Source organism: Chiloscyllium punctatum, chromosome 3 (assembly GCF_047496795.1).
Source record: "Chiloscyllium punctatum isolate Juve2018m chromosome 3, sChiPun1.3, whole genome shotgun sequence".
In the NCBI taxonomy this organism is placed as follows: domain Eukaryota; kingdom Metazoa; phylum Chordata; class Chondrichthyes; order Orectolobiformes; family Hemiscylliidae; genus Chiloscyllium; species Chiloscyllium punctatum.
In genome coordinates this window covers 29,335,659-29,356,942 of record NC_092741.1, presented here as the reverse complement: position 1 = coordinate 29,356,942, position 21,284 = coordinate 29,335,659, and the positions used below count along the sequence as shown (strand labels likewise).

Below are 21,284 nucleotides of genomic sequence, written 5' to 3'. Positions count from 1 at the left end.
TAATGCAGAGGGCTGTCAAGGCTGGATTATTAAATATATTCAAGGCTGAGAAAGATTTTTAAACAGTAAGGGAATCAAGGGTTATTGGGAAAAGGCAAGAAAGTGGAATCCAGTATTATCGCATTATCCATGGTCTCATTGAATGATGGTGCAGACGCCTACCTCTCTTCTTATATCTTATTGTTTAATGGTTTTATGTAACCATAGTGACATACATTTGTGCAGCCATCTGCAAATTACAGAGATGCAATGCCAAAGGAAATTAAGGATCTTGCCCCTCCCTAAAACCCCAAGGTGTGTGTTTCTTGGGCATTCATTCTTGCTGTTTCCTGCAGTCCTGGTCACACCCGCTTCTAACCTGTGCCCCTGCCTGGGCTGCTGGAGCTGTTGAACAGTCAGTTTGGCCAGCATCTCCCAACGTGGGACCTCCTCAGAGGAGGACTGGAAGTCTCACTATTAACCAACTGAGCCCAAACACCAACCTTGATTGAAAGCCAAAGTCAATCTTTCTCCTTGAAAAGCACAGCCCAGCCTGTGGGGGATTTTCTGGCTTGGAGTAATCTTATTCAGTCACATGAACATTTCATTATTATGGAATTTATCTTTTATAAATAACATTTTCCTCCTTATAACAGCTGTTTTGATTCAGGAGGTACTTTACTGGGTGTCATGTGGGTTTGGGATGTCTTGAAGTTGCACAACACTTTATACAAATGTGAATTGTCTTTTAATGTGGAAACTGTTTAATACCAGGTTCAATAAAATTTTCCCTTTTTGATGCATGAAAATGTATGTGCCCAGCCTATTTACATTCAACCAAGTGCAGAGTTTGGAAAATAAAAACTTTTTTTTGATACAGAAAAGAGTTGCATAACAGGTGGCTGTTTAGAAATTGCCTGTCACCAAAGGCTAAAATTAACCCCTAATTGATTCTAACATAGAAAAGAGAGGAAGATTAAAACTGCGACCAAAACTCTTAACTAAATTGCAATTTTCTTCCCTCCCAACAATTCACAATTTTATATTTTATAGCTATAAAATTAATTTACATAAAGTGCTCTTTTTAAATTGTGAATACCCCTGAATTTTATCAGTTCACCACATATATATGAGTAAAATTTGGCAGAAACTCAACATTGACTTGATATTCTGGGTAGGCTCTTGTATTACATGTAATCTTAGCTGGATGAATATATACGTTTGACAAATTACAATGTGCATCACAGCAAAGGTTATTATGAACAAGAAAGCTAACTAAATGAGGCATGGGATAACAGATCATTTTAGTTTCCAAACAAATTCATACCATAAGGACAAATTGCTCACTGAGTCTAGTTAAATCTAATTTCTGTGTTGGCCTTGGATGGAAGAGGACTCAATGACTAATTTGCTTTAAATGATCAGGTTTGCCAGCAAATGATGACAACTCCACTATGACAGTCCAGCCATCAGGTAATTACTGACACACTAGTCAGCACTCTTGATTTTTTTTATAATACAGACATGAAAACTGCAATATGGTCTATCTGCATTCAATAAGGACTGGGAGAAATCACCTTGGTATTGCACAATGATCCATCTTATAAGGCATGCATGAATTAATGTACAAGCTGGTTCCTGCCTGGCCTTATCTCCTATTTGGTCAGATACAAGTTTTATGTTTCAAAAAAGCATTACCAGATATGGATGCATAAATAATAAATAAAGGATCACTTGCTTTCAAATTGTAGAACTATTTTCTGTTTAAACCATGTTACTTGCCGCAGCACAATTTAGGAATCATAATCTTTCAGAAAGATGTTTTTCTGTTTATGTAATTTTTTTATAATGCAAAAGATTTTAACTAGCCAATTTTTTTTAACAAGCGTTTTTGTTAAAAAAAATCTGCTCTTTAAAAAAATGCTATGTTTCGTGCCTTCCACACCCCAATCAGAATGGATCAGGCAATTCAACGATTATCAAGCAGTAATGCAGTAGTTTCGACCATAAGATGTAGGAGCAGAAGTATGCCATCATGTCTTCTCTGCCATTGAGTGAAATCATGACTGATCTGATAACCCTCAACTCCACTTTCCAGCCCTGATTCTCCTTCTGATTAAAAATCTGCCTATCTCAGCCTTGAATATAGTTCATGACCTAGCCTCGACAGCTGTTTGTGGAAAAGAATTCCACATATTCGACCTTCTAAGGAAGAATACTGTTAAAGTTGAGAGGGTGAAAAAAAGATTTACAAGGATGTTGCTGGGACTGGAGAGTTTGGGTTATAGGGAGAGGCTGAAAAGGCTATGGCATTTTTCCCTGGAGCTTCGGAGGTTGAAGGGTGACCTTATAGATGTTTATAAAATCATGAGGGGCGTGGATAGGGTGACTAGCCAAGGTATTTTCTTAGGATGGGGAAGTCCAAAACTAAAGGGCATAGTTTAAGGTGAGACAGGAAAGATTTAACAAGGACCTGAAGGGTAACTTCTTCATGCAGAGGGTGGTGCTTGTATGGAACGAGATGCCAGAGGAATTGGTGGAGGCAGGTACAATTAAAACATTTAAAAGGCATTTGGATGAGTGTATGAATAGGAAGGGTTTAGAGGGATATGGGACAAATGCTGGCAAATGGGACTAGATCAGGTCAGGATGGCTGGTTAGCACAGACGAGTTGGATCAAAGGATCTTTTTCCGTGCTGTATTCTCATTTCCTTCTTAAATATGCGACCCCTTACTCTGACATCATGTCCTGTGATCCTAGATATTCCCACAGAGAAAACCAACTTTCCACATTCACACTATCAAGTCCTCTAAGAATTTTATATATTTCAATAAGGTCGCCTCTCATTCTTCTAAATTTCAATGATTACATTTCCTACCTACTCAACCGTTCCTCATAACACAATCCTTTATCGCTGGTATCAGCCCAGGAAACCTTCTGTGGACTGCTTGCAATGCCAGCATATCTTTCTTAGATAAGGGACCAAAATCTGCTGTGGTCTGATTAATTGCCGTAGTGTCAGAGGACCACACTCTCATAAGATAGAGATGAATGGTGTTGAGTTTAATGTGAGAGTCACCACACCTTAGGCAAGGTTGAGAAGGAAGGATCTTTGTGGTCACCTGACCTGGTACAGGAATGTAACCCATGTTGGCATCACTTTGCATTGCAGACCAGCTGTCCACCCAACTGAGCTGACCAACTGCCCTTTTTGGGTAATTTTATATGATGGCTGGTGTCCAACGCAGAGTGATATCTGTTCCCGTAATGGCAAGGTCACCCTGAATATTCTGCCTTTTCAACCATGCCAATGGCATGGTGAAACTCAGGTTAAACTCACCACCAGTCATATCTCTCTAATAAGGGAACAGCCCTATTTTCCTCTGGGACAATTAAAACTTTACCTTTACTGAATAGTTTTAGGAAAACCTCCTGATTTATATACTCTTCTCCCTTTGAAATAAAAACCAACATGCCATTTTTTTTCCTATTACCCACTGACCTTGGATGTCTAGTCCTCTGCAGACTCTTTGTGTCATCCTCACATTTGCTTTCTGATTCATTTTTGTGAATAATTGTAACCCCAGATTTTCCTGAATGTAATTCATTGACAAGGACTCCCAATGTTGTATAGCGTTTTGTAATCTTTCTCCATTTAAATAATATAAAGCTCCTGTATTCTTCCTGTCAAAGTGCATAACTGCATATTTTCCCACATTACATTCCATCTGCCAAGGTTTTGCCCACTCCCTTAACCTATTTATATATCCCTCTGCAGACTCTTTGTGTCATCCTCACCATTCGCTTTCCAATGCATTTTTGTGTCATCCACTAGCTTGGCTATAGTACACTCAATTTGTTCATCCAAGTTAATAATATATATTTTAAATAATTGTGGCCCCAAATTTTCTTTATAGCTGGTCCCAGTCGCAGGACTAATGATGGAGTGGAGTTCAAATAATGTTTGTTTTTCATATGACAGAATGTTTACAGCAACAATGCTCTGCTGCTGTCTCAAGTAACAGTTTTCAATTAGTATTTGGCCCTTATTTTTGACAACCTTCCATTTTAGAGCTGAAAACAATACCATCAAAATCCTTTTTATAGAAAACCAAATTATTATTAAAATGGAAGTCTTTTTTTTCACTGATTTCTTTAAACCTTAGAGACATAGTCAAACAGCACAGAAACAGACTTGTCATTCCAACCAGTCCACGCCAATTATAATATCAAACTAGTCCCACCTGCCTGCACTTGGACCATATCCCTTCAAAGATTTCTTGTTCATGTACTTAGCTAAATTTCTTTTAAATGTTCTAACTGTACCTGCATCCAGTACTTCCTCTACAAGTTAATTCCACACAAAAACCACATGTAAAAAAACGGCGCCTCATCTCTTTTTAAAATCTTTCTCATCTCCGCTACGAAACAGACATGAATTTAAGGGTAAGACAGGTATCTAGCAAGAGATATAATGGACCGATTGACTTCCTTCTATGCTTGAGTGACCTTATGCGGTATTGGCTTTAAAAGCATTAATGGACAAAGCACTACGCTGCATGATTATATTTGCAAAAACAAAAGTGGTCTGAAGTATCAGTTTGAATTGATCCATTCAGATCTCTGGAATTTCTATTTTCAACTATCTCACTCACTGCTGTGCTTCCTGACAATCAAAGTTTATTGTATCATTCCCTAGAGTGGACTTAATGTCATGCTCATAAAAAGCTTGATTTGGTCAGTTTATATTATGCTTCTTTTGGATAAACTGTCAAAGCTTATGATCCGTGGTACTAGCTGTGTGAAGTTGCAGTGTGAGGAAGCTGATTAAACTTCATAATAAATAATTGTTAACCCTCCAAATGTTCTGTGCATTTTCTCATTTTAACTGCAGACTTCAAATTATAATGCTTAATAACTCATTCCTCGAAATAGTTACCCAGATCAGGCGAACCTTCCATGTGACTTAAAACCTGGAATGAAACCGTTACAAAAAACAGAATAGAAGCATCTTGACAATTCACTCCAAAATCATCATAGTGGAGGTTTATGCAAAAGCGATAAAATTAGACCTCAAGCAATGAAAAGATTATCTCTTCTTAGTGCCTAACTAATAACCAAATGGCATCCTTGGTATTCATACAGATCAGGATTTTTTAAAATCAGCTGTTGTTCGACATGAAAAGATTTTTCGTGTTGTTTCTTAGAAAAGATTTGCTCAAAATATATATCTGAAGCCACCTCCATCTAGTAATTCTGCAACAAACAATGAATGATACCAAGGTGTCTCCCTTTCTCTGTAGAATTAAATAACATCCCAGAGAAATTTACTCAAAAGAGTAAAAGCAAACCTTTGCATTATTTTGAAAATCTTGTTCTAAAGTTATGAAGACAGTAGACTTTCATTGATAAAGTCTTTGACATCAGCTAATTTAACAGCTATGTTCTTCATGGGAATGGAGCAACCACCAAAGTTTGGAAGCTATATCTGTGACTAATGTTCAGCTGTTGATTCTATTCTAAGTCTAAGAAATAAAGAAACCAAAAAAAAAGTCAAAAGAAGTAATGCACTGGTGGGATCACCAATATTCTCTCTTTATACAACAAGGATTAACATGAATACTTATGCTCTTTGAATTATAAAAAGTAACTCTGTGACACATTCCTTGATGCTGGCCATAGCAAACCTTTCTCAAGAAGGATTTGCTTGATACCTATGGTCTGAAGTGCCACTAACAGCAGTTCTGAATAATTTATGTCAGTGCTGTTTGCTGCCTGTTTATCCATTTTCTAGAATATGCCAACAAAGTGATTATAGGCATATTATGTCAATGAGAGAAAAAAGTAGAATCATGGCCAAAGTTTGTAAAATCGTGAAATTAATAGATTATGGTTTGAGAATTCCTTAAACTGAATAGGTTAGGAATGAGATGAGACCTGAGGAGCAAGATTATCAATTATAATATATCATAAAATTCTGATTAGACTGGATTCTGAGAAATGTTAATGGGTACTACAAGTGCTAAACGTGGGTGGTTCAGAGAGTCATAGAAATGTACGGAAACAGACCCTTTGGTCCAACTTGTCCATGCCGAACAGATATCCCAACCCAATCTAGTCCCACCTGCCAGTACTCCGCCCATATCCCTCCAATCCCTTCCTATTCGTATACCCATCTGGATGCCTTTTAAATGTTGCAATTGTACTAGCATGCACCACTTCCTCTGGCAGCTCATTCCATACACGTACTACCCTCTGCGTGAATAAGAAGGATTCCTGAAGAAGGGCTCATACCCTAAACGTCAATTCTCCTGCTCCTTGGATGCTGCCTGACCTGCTGCGCTTTTCCAGCAACACATTTTCAGCTCTGATCTCCAGCATCTGCAGTCCTCACTTTCTTCCAGAGTGCTGGGAAACCAGACAATCAACAGCATAGAAGACTGCTTTCGGGGTAAACTGGAAACACCTTTACAACAGTGTTTGTTGGCTACAAAGGACAGTTCCAATCCACCCAGTCAGTTTACCACCTTATCTAGAATTGGGCATCAACCCCCCACTCACACATACACACACAAACCAGAGGTAAGTCTATCAATCGGACCGATGAAAATATGAAAATCCTGATTCAAAGAAGACGTGCACATTATGGAGCATGTGGTGTAACCCAGACTTTAGGGGATCCCAACCGAAACTCCATTCGACCCTCAACGCAGGGCTATTCTTGCTTCACAAACTCACTTACGTCTATATCAGGGCCATCATCTGGATGAAAATGTTTGGAATGAGATATAAACGTAGTGTGTGCATACCAAGCAAGCTAAGGAGAAATAATAGTCTTTTCTTCTTTCTATTGTCCACTTTCTTAAAGTAGTAAAGTCAAAGTTCATGCAGAAAAATTGAATGAAATATACAATTTGCAAATCGTTTTGATGAGAGTTCATATTGCCACATTATGAATTAGCAATCTTAAATAGAAGAATCACGGTATAGTTGGAGTTAGAGGTGGAAATGTTTCTCAACAATAGAGTAGTGGGATACCTCTATGGATGAAGAGCTACATTGTTATGCAAAATGTAAAACCTGGGCAGGTTTCTCCATTTGAAGTCAGGGTCTTGATGTTAGAATCAAGTGCCAATCCTGACCCTGCAACTTGTTAGTAATAGTTAATGAATGGCTAATATTCCAGGATTGACCAGTTAAGGATGGTAACCAGGGTCTCGAAGATAGAGGGCCAGTCAGAAACTGCCTTTCAAGGGAGAGAGAAAGGATGCTTCCTCCTTGAGGTACCCTGCTCAGATTTATTTTTTGAAACTGAGAATAAATGGCCACTGCCAGACCATGCATTGTGGATGAAAGATGCCAGCAGCTGTGTGTCATGGAAGCCTAAGCTTTTTGAGATGCTGGTATTCCCCCATGGTGAAAGCGATGACCTGTAGGCATTGCATTGAGGGGCATGCCTTCCTTGACCTAAGTCCTGTGGATTGACTTGTGGCTCAGGTGAAAAAGATGCTGTTGTTGGTGATTTTTGAGGTTAGTGCTCATTCCTCATTCGAGAAGTTTTGGTGGGGTGGAGAGCAAAAGATGATTTCATTTGGTAAAGACTGGAAACCGAGAACTGCAGCTAAAAGTAAATAAAATGCAAGCCAGAGGATCTCAATTCCAAGAAGCTGCCAATCAACTGCCAAGCAGTAAAAACATTTCAGCCATTATTACACATAATAAAGTATAAAAGTAGGGAAGTCTTGTGCAGTTAATTGTAGTTTTTGGAATTCCTCACCCCAGAGAGCAGTGAAAGCTGATTCACAAGGGAGTCAATGTAATGGGGGCCAAACAGAATATTGGAGTTCGGTCCACAATCAGATCAGCAATGATCATGTTGAAAGATGGAGCAGGTTGAAGAGCTTGCTCTTCTTTTATTCCAAAGAACAGTAACCACTCAATAATGCAGGTCTGCAGTTTGATTGTTCAGAACTTGTCAGTTCCGCTCGAGATGCACTTACTGTATGGCACTGACATGTTGCTGACAGCTCGGGAAATAAGCCAGGTCAAGCCAGATGGTTGGTCAAACTGCAGGTAATGACATCTTTGACAGATGACAGTTACTGCCCTGACATCCCCATCTGCCTGCAGAGTTGTCCAGCTGAAACTTGATGTGGAGGTGCTGGTGTTCTAGGGTGGACATAGTCAGAAATCACATGACACCAAGTTAGAGTCCAGCAGGTTTATTTGAAACCCCAAGCTTTGGGAGCATAGCTCCTTCGTCAGGTAAAGTGAGAGGGAAGCACAAAAAACAGAGTTTATGGGCAGGGAAATCAAGGGCTGAAAGATCAAGTCGTGTGCATGGAGTGTTGAATAATAACATGGAAGTGGCTGAGATCTCAATTCACTGTCATTTTTCAAGGATTTAATTCCATGTGTACATCCAAAACCAACTTCCTTTGCTCATTAAAATTCCATCCATTAAATCCACTTTAATGCACAACTGAGAAAAGCCTTTCTTTATCATAGTACTTCACCTTCCAGGAGGAACAAAGTGTATTCACGTTATTAGTGCATTGACAGTAGACAATGAGATAGTTGATGGAACTGTATTGTAGAGCACTGTTTGGATTTATTTCTTGAATCATAAGGGAGCTAGTTGATAACTTGTTAATTCAAGTTATCTTGCTGTTTCCCATTACATCCTGAAAAAGAAATGAAATATCAGGTTTCCACATCACCGTGATTTTTTTTACACGTCGGTAACTTGCTATTGCGCTCCGTTTTGCATATGTTGTAAAACAGCAACGAACTGCAGATGCTGGAAATCTGAAAAACAGAAATTGCTGAAGAAACTCAACAGGTCTGGCACCTTCTGACCAGAGAAAGCAGAGTTAATGTTTCAAATCCAGAGACCCTTCTTTAGAACTGAGAATATGATATTCCTGCTTTCCCATTTAATGTCTAACACACTTGGAAGAAGAAACTTCTTTGGATTGACTAATGATCAAACAACAAAATACCATGTTTGCTGCCATTCTTTTCTCATTTTCCTGGATGTTTTTGTATGAAACATGTGAAGTCATGTCAAAAAAAAGTAGTTTATTCGATGAATATTAAGCTAAGCACCAAATACAAGGTGACTACACTTTGGCAGACGATAACAGGGAAACTCAAAAACTAAGCCGGTGAATATCTAGCCAGTATGGAATTTTCCCAAATGTGGACGCCTTCCAAAGCAGCACACAGGATAGGGAAAGTTTCCAATCAGCACATTGTTTTCTGTAAAGCTATTACTCAACGCTTTGTTGAGGTTAGCCAATCCACTCCTCATTGAATGTAGAGTCATAGTGTCATAGAGATGTACAGCATGGAAACTGACCCTTCAGTCCAACATGTCCATGCTGACCAGATATCCTAAACTAATCTGGTCCTATTTGCCAGCACTTGGCCCATATACTGTACCTCTGAACCCTTCCTATTCATATACCCATCCAGATGCCTTTTAAATGTTGTAGTTGTACCAGCCTTCCTCTGGCAGCTCATTCCATGCAGTAGAGAAGGGCTTTTTGGTGAAAGGAAGTCAAATTAACCTGTAAACATGAGACTTTTTTTTTCCCTTTTCACATTGCCTGGAAAACAATGAGACAGGGAAAGAATGAATTTAGAAATGTCTGAGTGCTAATTCTCTAGCTCTTGCAGTGAATTATTTGGGATGTTTATGCTCTCATGATAAAGGATGTGAATAGCCAGTCTGCATGCAAACATCTATTCCTTGACGACTCCATTGCTGGCTCCATTTTAACATTTTAACACCCCACAATTTCCATGGGATTGGACATGATTCATTGGGATATATGGTTTATGACATCCCAGAAGAATTATAAACTATAGTGGCAGCCTCATCTGGAGTTACACATATTTTAAAACATATTGACAACTTTACCTGTCATAATGCACAATTCTACATGTCACAATGCAGCAGTATAGGATAAATATATTTACTACAGTGATTAATCATAGGGCTTTGTTTAAAATAGGTAAGTAATCACTACATCAATCAATATTGTGATATATTAAACTGTTATCTAATGGATAACAGTGAGGCAACAACCTTATGGTATTATTGCTAAATTGTTAACCCAGATAATGTTCTGGGGACCTGGGATCAAATCCCACCATGGCAGATGGGGGAGTTTGAAATCAATAAAAAAAATCTGGAATAAAGAATCTAATGATGATCATGATACCATTGCTAATTGTTGAAAAAAAAACTATCTGGTTCAGTAATGTCCTTTAGGAAAGGAAGCTGCAGTTCTTATTTGGTTTGGTCTACCTATGAGTCTAGACCCACAGGAATGTGGTTGATTCTTAACTGCCCTCTGGGTAATTAGAAATGGGTAATAACTTCTGGCCTAACTAGTGATGCCCACCTCCCATGAATGAATTTAAAAAGTACTCCTGCATTCAAGAATAGTGAGATTCAAATCATACGTAATAACATTTTCCAATTAAATTCAAGTATTTCTTTGATCTTTGATCACCAGTCCACTCATTTGTTAGATATGATATAATCATACTTAGTGGCTTTGTTGACATAAGAGTACATTAAATTGCATTAATAATGCTTGGCTGAACTCCAAGTTCCACTAATGGACACAGATGGTTGTGATACATTATGGAGAATGTGTGCTTTATTTTGATAAATAATTTTATGAGCAATCAGTAGGATTAGAATTTTTAGTCTGAATGATTGTTTCTGTTGACCATTTTAGAGTATTTGTTTTTAGAGTGGGATTTTTGGCTCAGTGTTTAGCACTGCTGCCTCACAGCGCCAGGGAACCAGATTTGATTCCAGTCATGGTTGACGGTCTGTGTGGAGTTTGCACATTCTCACCAAAGAGTTTCCTTTGATTGCTCTGCTCTCCTGCCAGAATCCAAAGATGTGCAGGTCAGCTAGATTGGCCACATTGCATTGTCCATTGTGTCGAGAGAAGTGCAGGTTAGGTGGATTAGCCATGGTATATGTGGAGTTACAGGGCTAGGATAGGGGACTGGCTCTGGGTGGGACGCTCTTCAGAGTGCCAATGCAGACACAATGATTCAATTGGCCTCTTTCTGCAGTATATGGATTCTATGATTCTAAATGTTTGAATAGTGTTTTGTCTTTAGAGGATTAAATGTTTTGAAGAGGTTTTTGAATCACTGTTGTATATTTTGACAATATCATATGCATCTGAAGGTGTTCCGAATTTTGTTACAGGGAGATAGTGGTATAATGGTAATGTCACTGGAATCCAGGGATCTAGGATAATACTTTGGGGCATGGGTTCAAATTCCCCCATGGCAACTGGTGGGATTTAAATTTAATTGATAAGTCTGGCATAATCATAGTAATGGTGATGCTGAAAGTATCACTTGTTGTTGTTAAAATTTACCCTGGTTCACTAAACTGCCATTCTTATTTGGACTAGCCTACTTAGACTGAAGATCCGTAGAAATGTGGTTCACTTTTGGCTATCTCCTGAAATGGCCAGTTCAGAGTGGTGAAGGATGTGTAACCAATGTGAATGTGATGCCCACGTTCCATAAAAGAATGCAAAAGAAATTAATTCTGTCCAGAGTGAGTGTGCATGGACCTCAAAGGAAATATTTGAGGGTACATAGCTGCCCTCGTGTCATGTTTTATTTTATGCTACAGCTCAGAAAATATTTTACGTTGTTTCCAAAATATGCTGCGACCTTTTCTGACTCTGTCCACTCATCATCTGAAGTGCTTTGCACATCTTTTGCTGCATTACAGCAAACCATGTAAATCCAAGTCACTGACTTCACAGTACATGGTCACAAGTGCAGAAATCCTCTATTCGGAAATAATGCCTCTCAACCTATTTCCTCCTCCTAATTCAGCAAGGATGTTTGGAAAGTACAGGGAACACATTCGATCATCTGGACTAAAATATCACGATATGGTGTTTCATGGAGTCTTTGCATGGAATCTTGTAAATGATGTCTATCTGGCACATGATGGATATCATGATACCGGTGTTGGACTGGGGTGTACAAAGTTAAAAATCACGCAACACCAGGCTATAGTCCAACAGGTTTAATTGGAAGCACACTAGCTTTCGGAGCGACGCTCCTCCATCAGGTGATAGTATCACCTGATGGAGGAGCGTCGCTCCGAAAGCTAGTGTGCTTCCAATTAAACCTGTTGGACTATAACCTGGTATTGTGTGATTTTTAACTATGATGGATATCAGGTTTTTTGTTCAGGTGGGTTGTTGTCTGAGCACGATTGTTGGCTTATGAGCTGTCATGAATCTGAGTTGTCAGAGAAGTCTGGCAGTCAGTTCCGAGATATTTTGTGTATCAGGTAGCGTGCCTAGTGAGTTAAGTTGTGGCATGTCCTCATCGCGTGTTTGTCTGTTAGGCATTTTCGGATGAAGTTGTGAGGATATCCATTCTTGGTGAAGACTCTGTAGATCACTGATTTGACACAGATTAAACCACTAAAAACTAATGAGGCCTACAGTGGAAAAGTAGTCACTTTCCAGAAATTAGTAAAAATATGTCTCCTGTAAACATGCATGAAAGCTTCTTTTTCTTTTGGCCTTTTTAGATTATTCATAGCCTTTCTAAGAGCATACCACCAACTGTTGGGTGAGCTCATCCCATAATCAGCATGACTCTTTGTTCTAAAAGGAAAGCTAGTCTGCATCTGTTTGCAATTGTTTATTTTCTTTCCCGTTGATTGCAAGCAAACCCAGCAAAACATATCCACAACCTACCATGACTGGTTTCAAGGTCAACTGTTTGTAGTCAATAATGGCCATGTCATTTATGCCCAAATACTTTGAGAAAACAAAATCTGAAAATTGGAGAATCATAGAATTCCTACAGTGTTGAAACAGACCATTTGGCCCAGCAAGTCCATACCGACCCTCCGGTAGTATTTTACTCCGTCCTCGTGGAAGGGCCAAAGCTTTTTTTTTAAAACAAAACCACCGCACGATCCTGTGAAATAAATTTGCAAATACCATCAATTTGAAAAGAAGGATAGTGAAATCATGTGTCTGGAAGAGACAATTGGTGTAGCCTTAAAGACATTAGATTAGTAATGCAACAGTCAAAGTGTCCAGCTTTGCTATCCACAATGGACTGAACACTTTGCTTGCACACAGTCTCCATTCTTTATCTGTACATGGCCTTGGAACTTTAAGATCAGCAGCTCCTTTGATCCCTGGCACAGAATACCTCAGACTAATGCTTCAGGGATACAGGTTCAAATCCGAGCACAGCAGCTGGTGTATTTTACAGTTAACCAATAGTGTCTGGAAAAGAAGCTGTTTTTAAGAATGCTGACCATGAAACTACTATCAATTGTTTTAAACTCCAATTGATTTACTTAGGAAAGATGTGTCCCACTAACTTGATTGAGTTTTTGGAAGAAGCAATGAAGAGGATTGATGAGGGTAGAACGATGTACGTGAACTATACGGACATTGTTAAAAATCATACATCACCCCAGGTTATAGTACAACAGGTAGTAGATCAGGTTAGCAAGGATAAATCACATGGAATACACCAAGAACTAGTGATTTAGCTACAGAACCGACTCAAAGGGAGAAGACAAGAGTGTGGTGGTGGAGGCTTGCTTTTCAGACTGGAGGCCTGTGACCAGCGGTGTGCCGCAAGGATCAGTGCAGGGTCCACTGCTTTCCATCATTTGTATCAATGATTTAAATGTGAACGTAGGTGGTATGGTTAGTAGGTTTGCAGATGACATCAAAATCGGAGGTGCAGTGGGCAGCGAAGAAGGTTACCTCAGAGTACAACGGGATCTTGACCAGATGGGCCAATGGGCAAAGCAGTGGCAGATGGAGTTTAATTGAGATAAGTGTGAGGTGTTGCATTTTGGAAAGGCAAATCAGTGCAAGACTTATATACTTAATGGTAAGATCCTGGGCATGTTGTTAAACAAAGAGACCTTGGATTGCAGGTTCATAGTTTCTTGAAAGTGGAGTCTTAGGGAGACAGGATATTGAAGTGATGATTCCCCTGCTCCTCGGATGCTGCCTGACTTGCTGTGCTTTTCCAGCACCACACTCTTGTCTCTGATCTGCAGTCCTCACTTTCTCATGGTAAAGAAGGTGTTTGGTATGCTTGCCTTTATTGGTCAGTGCATTGATTATAGGAGTTGAGAGATCATCTTGTGGTTGTTCAGGAAATTGGCATGGCCACTTTTGGAATATTGTGTGTAATTCTGGTCTCTCTGCTAAAGAAAGGATGTTGTGAAACTTGAAAGGGTTCAGAAAAAATTGCAAGGATGTTGCCAAGATTGAAGGGCTTGAGCTATAGGGAGAGACTGAACAGGCTGGGGCTGTTTTACCTGGAGCATTGGAGGCTGAGGGGAAACCTTATAGAGGTTATAAAATCCTTATAAAATCATGAGGGACATGGATAGGGTGAATAGCCAAGGTCTTTTCCCCGGGTGGGAGTCCAAAACTAGAGGGCATAGGTTTAAAATAAGAGGGGCAAGATTTAAAAGGACCTAAGGGGCAACATTTTCATGCAGAGGGTGGTGCTTGTATGGAATCTGCTGCCAGAGGAAGTGGTGGAGGCTGGTACAATTACAACATTTACAAGGCATCTGGTTAGGTGTATGAATAGGAAGGGTTTAGAGGGATATGGGCCAAGTGCTGGTAAATGAGACTTGACTAATTTAGGATGTCTGGTTGGCATGGACGAGTTGGACTGTAAGGTTTATTTCCGTGCTGTCCAACTCTATAGCTCTATGACTTTAAATCCTGACAAATCCTGTACTGATATGGCCTCCATTTTTGGTTCAAGGGTGTTTCAGGTTGGGAAACAAATGCTGGTCTTGCCAGCGATGCTCACATCCCATGAAAGGATAAAAAATGAAAATCATTGGTTCCAAATATTGTCATGAAAATGGTAAATGTGAACTATTGGTGTTGAACTTCCATCAACTGATTTCAATACCTGAGACCGACATGGACTGAAGGAGCTTTTAAAGAGGACAATTAATGACTCAATTGAGTTGCTGTGATCACTCGATCATACAGATCATGGCAAGTCCAGGGAATCCATACGGAATATAAAAAGCTGGCCATACTTAAATGACTAATTCCAGAAAACTAAATCAACATCAAGAAATTTACATCTCTTGTTGAATTCATCCTTGCAAAACTAGTTCACTGTTTAGGTATGAAATTATATTGCTTATGGAGTATTCAACTTGGAAGCATCATGAAGGTAGACTCAGGAGAATACAATATTTATTGCAACTGACAAAGGGGTTTAAAATGACAAGAGCTGATTATCTGTCCTCACTTAGTTAGAACAATCACTATCAACTGCCAGGTGTCTACATTGCTCCTGAAGTCAAACCAAGCGGTTCCAAATAACAAGGGTGGTCAACCCAAAAGTACAAAAGTGAGTTTCACTTTCACTGTGCTAACAGACCGTAGGTTCTTTGGATATAGTAGATTTGAGAATTCATTTTAATCCAATATATCTCATGGACTAATCGTGCCATAATTTTCAATTTGTTTAATTTATTGGCTAATGTATTGTGTTTTTGGAATAGTTCTGTATCGCACATCAGGGAAGTAACAGTTAAATTTTTGGCATGGCATTAAGACTATTGAGAATTTTCAAGGCCACTGTTCATAGATGTCCAAATTTTCAGCTTGTTTCACCAGTAAAGGAAATGGCAAATCTTGCTTCTGTGTCAGAAGGATGGAAGTTCAAAATTCGACTCTACAGCATGAGCACAAAATCATCAGAAATATATCTTTTGTATGGGAAGTTAATCTGAGGCTCTGTCCACTCTCATAGGTGAATGTAAAAGATTCCACAACTACTGACATTTTAACATGGAAATGCAAGTCCTTTATTTCTAAAAGTCAATGTTACATTCCAGGCTATAGGGCAGTAAAATGCTCTAACCTCAAAAGCTTCCTTTCCATACCAATAATTTCTGAGGACCTCAGATCCTATATTTATGCTCCAATGAGAGCACTCCATAAAACCATAAGACCGGAGCAGAAATTAGGCTATTTGGCCCATCGAGTGTGCTCCTCCACTCAATCATTGCTGATAGGTTTTACAACCCCATTTTCCTGCTTTCTCCCTGTAACCTTTGATCCCTTTGGCAATCAAAAACTTTTCTATGATTTAAATACATTCAATGACCTGGTTTCCACAGCCTTCTGTGGCAATGAATTCCACAGATTTATCACTTTATGGCTAAAGACATTTCTCCTTATCTCCATTCTAATAAGTCTTACTCTAAGGCAGATCCTTGTCCGTTCCTGCCAATAGAAACATCATCCCAAAGTCCACTCTATCCAGGCTGTTCAGTATTCTTAAAGTTTCAGTCAGAAATATGGGCAGCACAGTGGCTCGGTGGTTAGCACTGGTGTCTCACAGTGACAGGGACCCTGGTTTGATTACAGCCTCAGGCAACTGTCTGTGTGAAGTTTGCATATTTTCCCCATGTCTGCGTGAGCTTCCTCTGGGTGCTCCAGTTTCCTCCCACAATTGAAAGGTGTGTAGGTTAGATGAATTGGCCAAGCTAAATTGTCGATAGTGTTCAGGGATGTGTACGTTAGGTGCATTAGTCAGGGATAAATGTAGAGTAATAGGGTAGGGGGATGGGTTACTCTTTGGAGGGCTGGTGTGGACTTGTTGGGCTAAATGGCTTGTTTCCATATTGTAGAGATTCTATGATTCCGCTCTCATCCTTCTCAACTCCACTGAGTTTGATCCCAGGGTCCTCAAATGTTCCTCATATGTTAAGCCTTTCATTCCTGGGATCATTGTTGTGAACCTCCTATGGACCCATTCCTGGCCCAGTACATCTTCCCTGAGGTATGGGGCCCAAAATTGCTCACAATACTCCAAATGTGGTCTGACCAGACACGAGACACTAGATTGTGTTGTAAACACTAGCACTGCACTGTGTTGTAATATTAGAGATGGGGAATGTGTGAAAGACTCTAAAATAATCCAAATGCTATTAGAATGGGAACAAATGAAATGTGTATTCCAATTAATTATGTTTTGATGGGGAGGCAATGGCATGCTGGTAATGTGGATCTCTTAATCTTAAAGATGCAGACTCACACAGTGGTAACATAGGTTCAAATCCCACCAAAACAGCTGGCGGAATTTGAATTCAATTAATAAATATGGAATTAAAAGCTAATAATGGTGATTGTTGCAGCCATGAAATAATTATTGATTGTTGTAAAAGTCTTGCTGAGTCACTAATGCCATTTCGGGAAGAAAGCTGCTATCCTTACTTGGTCAAGCCTATGTGTGACTCCAGATCCACAGTAATGTTCTTGACTCTTAATCACCTTCTGAAATGGTTGAGCAAGCCACTAAGTTCAGACAATTAGAGATGGCTTTTCTAGCAATGCCAACATCTGCTGAAAGAATAAAAAATACTTTGCTAGTGTAGAAAGGAAGGATGAACCTAGGTATAAGATTTTCTGCTGACAGATCAGTAAATATTTGTTCTTTTTTTTAAACTCCCTATTGATAATGTACAACAGTTCACAAAATATTTAGTCTGCTATTTTAGCTTGTTATCTACCACACATTGAGCAGAACATGTCTGATGCTAGAATACGTGAGCTCCTGTCATTCCATGTTGGAATTTGGTTGTTTATGTGTTGCTTGATTACAGTAGAAAGAAAAAATGCAGTGCTGTCGTTGGTAGTTTGCTTCCTGGCAGGATCACTATTTGTGTCTCAATGTTGTTTATGCTGGAAATTACATACAGCACTTATTTTGTTTTCAACCTAAGGAGAAACCGCAACAAATGAAAATTATTTAAGCAATTTTTCCTATTTAGTGATGATTTCTCCAAAATTATCTAACCTCATGCTATTCTTTAACATGGAAATTTATAAGCACATCTATAAGTAAGGTACAAGTGATGCACAGAAGACGATTCCGGCAAATTTCCTAACTGTCCGATTTCTTTAATTTTGCTGCCAGTTGCTACATTCCACATGAAGACCTTGATAGGACACAGACGTACTGAGTGATGTACTTAGGACGTCACTAGTATGTTATGTTAAAGTTATACTACATTGGGTAACTTTACTGGTGTAGTTCTAAAAATGAATAAACGTCCATCAGAAACTCGTCTTATTCACACTTTCAAATATGGTTGCTCCTCAGAATATTGAGAAGCAAGAGCAGCCTATTTGAGAGAGTTAGCAGTAGTTACCAACTGAGACCTGAGTATCCCTCTTTGCATATATGGTTTGTGTAATTGACCTATTGTCCAAAGTGATTAATACTCTGTCCATGAAGAAAGCCATCTGACATGTCAGACCCTCATAAAACTCAAAGGTTAGACCGACTGAACCATCTGCACAAGGTTCTGCAATGTTCCTGGCACTTATTTCAGATTTCGCTGTACTGATCTCTACATCTCAAACAGGCTTTTATTGTAGCTGAGAACAGAGGTTCTGTCACAAGTCTGTGGCTCAGCATGACCCCAACAATCCTGGTGTAATCTCTCTCATTTTATGGAATATGAAACAATTGCAATGCCCATTCTATGCATGATATTCTTAAAACCTGAATGAGTGTATCTGCACTGGTGGAGTATCAGGCAGAGACACATGATGATGTGGATGGTTTTCCTTTTCAGCAGCAAAGATGAACTTCTTATCTTCCTCTATAGCATTGGACTTTCTTTGTCTATGATGATGTCCTATGGTGGAGAATATCAAGTGAAAGTTTTAAGAGAATTTCACTCCATCATGAACCTGAACTTTGCATATGTCTATAAAATACCCTTGTTTCAACAAAAGTTATTCTCACTCTGTTAGCTGTCCTGTCTCATTTTACTGTCCACAATGGACCAGCCACTTTGTCCACAATCTTCATGCGCTATGCTTCCATAGCATTAAAATTTTCAGGTTAGTTGGTCCTCCTTTCGTCTTAGCTCTCTCCCTGGCACTGAATAACTCCCCAGATTGCATGACAAAATGGAGACTTAATATCTTGTCAACAGATATTTGACTTCCCTGTCAGCATGTGCTTCCATTCCATATGCTAGCCGCACAATGTCATTTATACCCAGTCACCTTATCATGCACTGTGTACCATCCCACCTTGTTTTGTATTATACTGTGTCCACCATAGCTGAATATCTGTTCGTGTGTGAATCTGAGAGATGTGGTTGGGTGAGGTTCCCAGTAGGTTAAGTGTGTGAGGCTGAGATGATAATGATTATAATGGTGGTTGCTTTAGGAAATAAATATTGCCTAGCTTGCAACACCCACATTCCATTAGCAAAGAGAAAAAGAAAGATTAGAAAAGATGGGAGGAGGTCCCACTGGAGTAAAAACATTGACATTGGCATAAGGAAGGGCACAAAGAAGAGGTATGTGTTCATTCCTAGCTTACCTCCGGCCCCAGTTTTTTACGCTGATGTACATTGAGCAGTTTTTGCCTTGTGCTACATCTTAATGCAGTTCTCAAGAAGTTTGGGCACTTGCTCTGATGACAACATTGGTATAAAAAAACCACATAACTTGGAGATGTTTTCTGTGTAACAGTGATGTAGCAAATTTCTTGCTTAAGCTTTGACTTTCTATGAAGTGAAATCACCAGAAATTTAAAATATCTGCTGATTTTGGCAGCAGGCTGAAAATGATGAATATGCTTTGCACCTCTTTTGTTAATTGATAGTTTTGTTTTTGTGGCTGAGACATTTCTGTAATCAGCACCATGCGATGTGCTGGTACTCACAAAGAGTGTGCTCATTTAATTGTTTTAGCTTCCATCTATTCCACAGCAGGGAAAATGTCACTTGGACGTCAGGAGGCTTTTGAGATCTTCAGAAGAGACTGTGCTGACAGCGTAACCATTGAAGACAACAAACAACTTCTGAAGCTGAGGTGAGTCACTTCTGAACAGTACCTGATGATGCAGTAAAAAGGGAAGGCTGCCATTTGTTCAAAGATTAGTCATTAGCTTTTCGACACATTAAGGCAATCAGCATGATGAACACAGTGACAGCTTTTGAAAAACTATTGAAATACACTGTTATTGATGATGAATGGGAATGTGAAAGTCAGAATACAAACAGATCAGTCACAGTCTTATTGAAGGGCAAAGCTGGCTTGAAGGGTTGAGTGGTTACTCCTGCTCCTAATTCAAATGATTATATGTGAATATCTTTGGCGGAATGGCGCTCTTTGTGCTGTTGCTTACATGTTCAACCATGCATGTTGAAGGAGAAAATGTGTAAGGGTTGCACATTTAAAGCTCTAGTCACAATTATCTATTTTTCCAAAGTGCCTTGAATTAACTTTAAACTGTTTTTTTTGTCTGAAGTGTGGTGTGGTACCTTGTTTTTTGGAAACTAAGTGAAGTATCGGTCCTGAAGCAAGAGGTACTTCCTTTCCAGGGAGGGCCTGGTTATCTTGCGTGATAATATTCTTCTCAGCTCATTGCATTTGCACACATAAGTAAAATGCCAAATATTATGAGCAGGTCACCAGGGATCTTTTAGGTTCTATACTTAAAAAAAATTCCCAGCCAGTACTTTTGTCTCTTCAATCTCTCAACCTCTGTTAGTTGCCCACCTCGTGGAAATGTCTGAGACCAGAGAGGAAGTAGCACCATGCTTGAGTGATGCCTTATTAGATGTTCTCCTACAGACCGTATGGGAGAGGAAGGATGTACTGTTACTACCGAATGGCAACAGAGTCCATTCCAAATGACCAAGGTCCTTATGGAGTCAGGGCCCATGACATCATAAGAGAACTTGGTTCTAGCATCATGAAAAGATGAAGGATCTGCTGTGCTCTGCCACTGTCTACTCAATGCCAATGTGTACTCTTAGATTCATGAAGCATTATAAGTTTGTCATGGCACAGGGTTGTCACATACAAGATTGGTGCCAGCCATCTCCATCATGTACCTCATGTGCACTGAATGTGGCTCAATTAATGAGTGTAGACAAGAAGGAGGCTTGAAGAACACAGCAAACCAGGCAGAATCAAGAGGTGGAGAAGTCAACATTTCGGGTGTAACCCTTCTTCAGGACTGGGGTGGGTGAAAGGGGAGCTGCAGATAAAGGGGAGGATGGGGGAGGGTTTTGCATGGAAAGAGGGGTGGAGTGATGAGGTAGGTGATCGGTGAACACAGGTAGTGGGTATGACCTGGTTGATCGATAGAGCAACAATGTAGAACTTCTTGCATCACAAGTAGGACGGGCTATCACACATATGCCAGGGTTCACAGTTAAAACATAAAAGCAGCT

At 39.5% G+C, this 21,284-nt stretch overlaps 1 protein-coding gene across 2 annotated transcripts in view; it reads left to right on the top strand.

The window, feature by feature from the left end:
* kif6 (kinesin family member 6) overlaps window positions 1-21,284 on the top strand; it is a 567,232-nt gene that overhangs the window by 372,001 nt on the left and 173,947 nt on the right. For both annotated transcript variants that reach the window (XM_072551042.1, XM_072551033.1), the window contains one exon: window positions 19,812-19,914. In XM_072551042.1, the coding sequence (XP_072407143.1) occupies window positions 19,812-19,914 (103 nt within the window). The remainder of the gene's footprint in view (window positions 1-19,811; window positions 19,915-21,284) is intronic.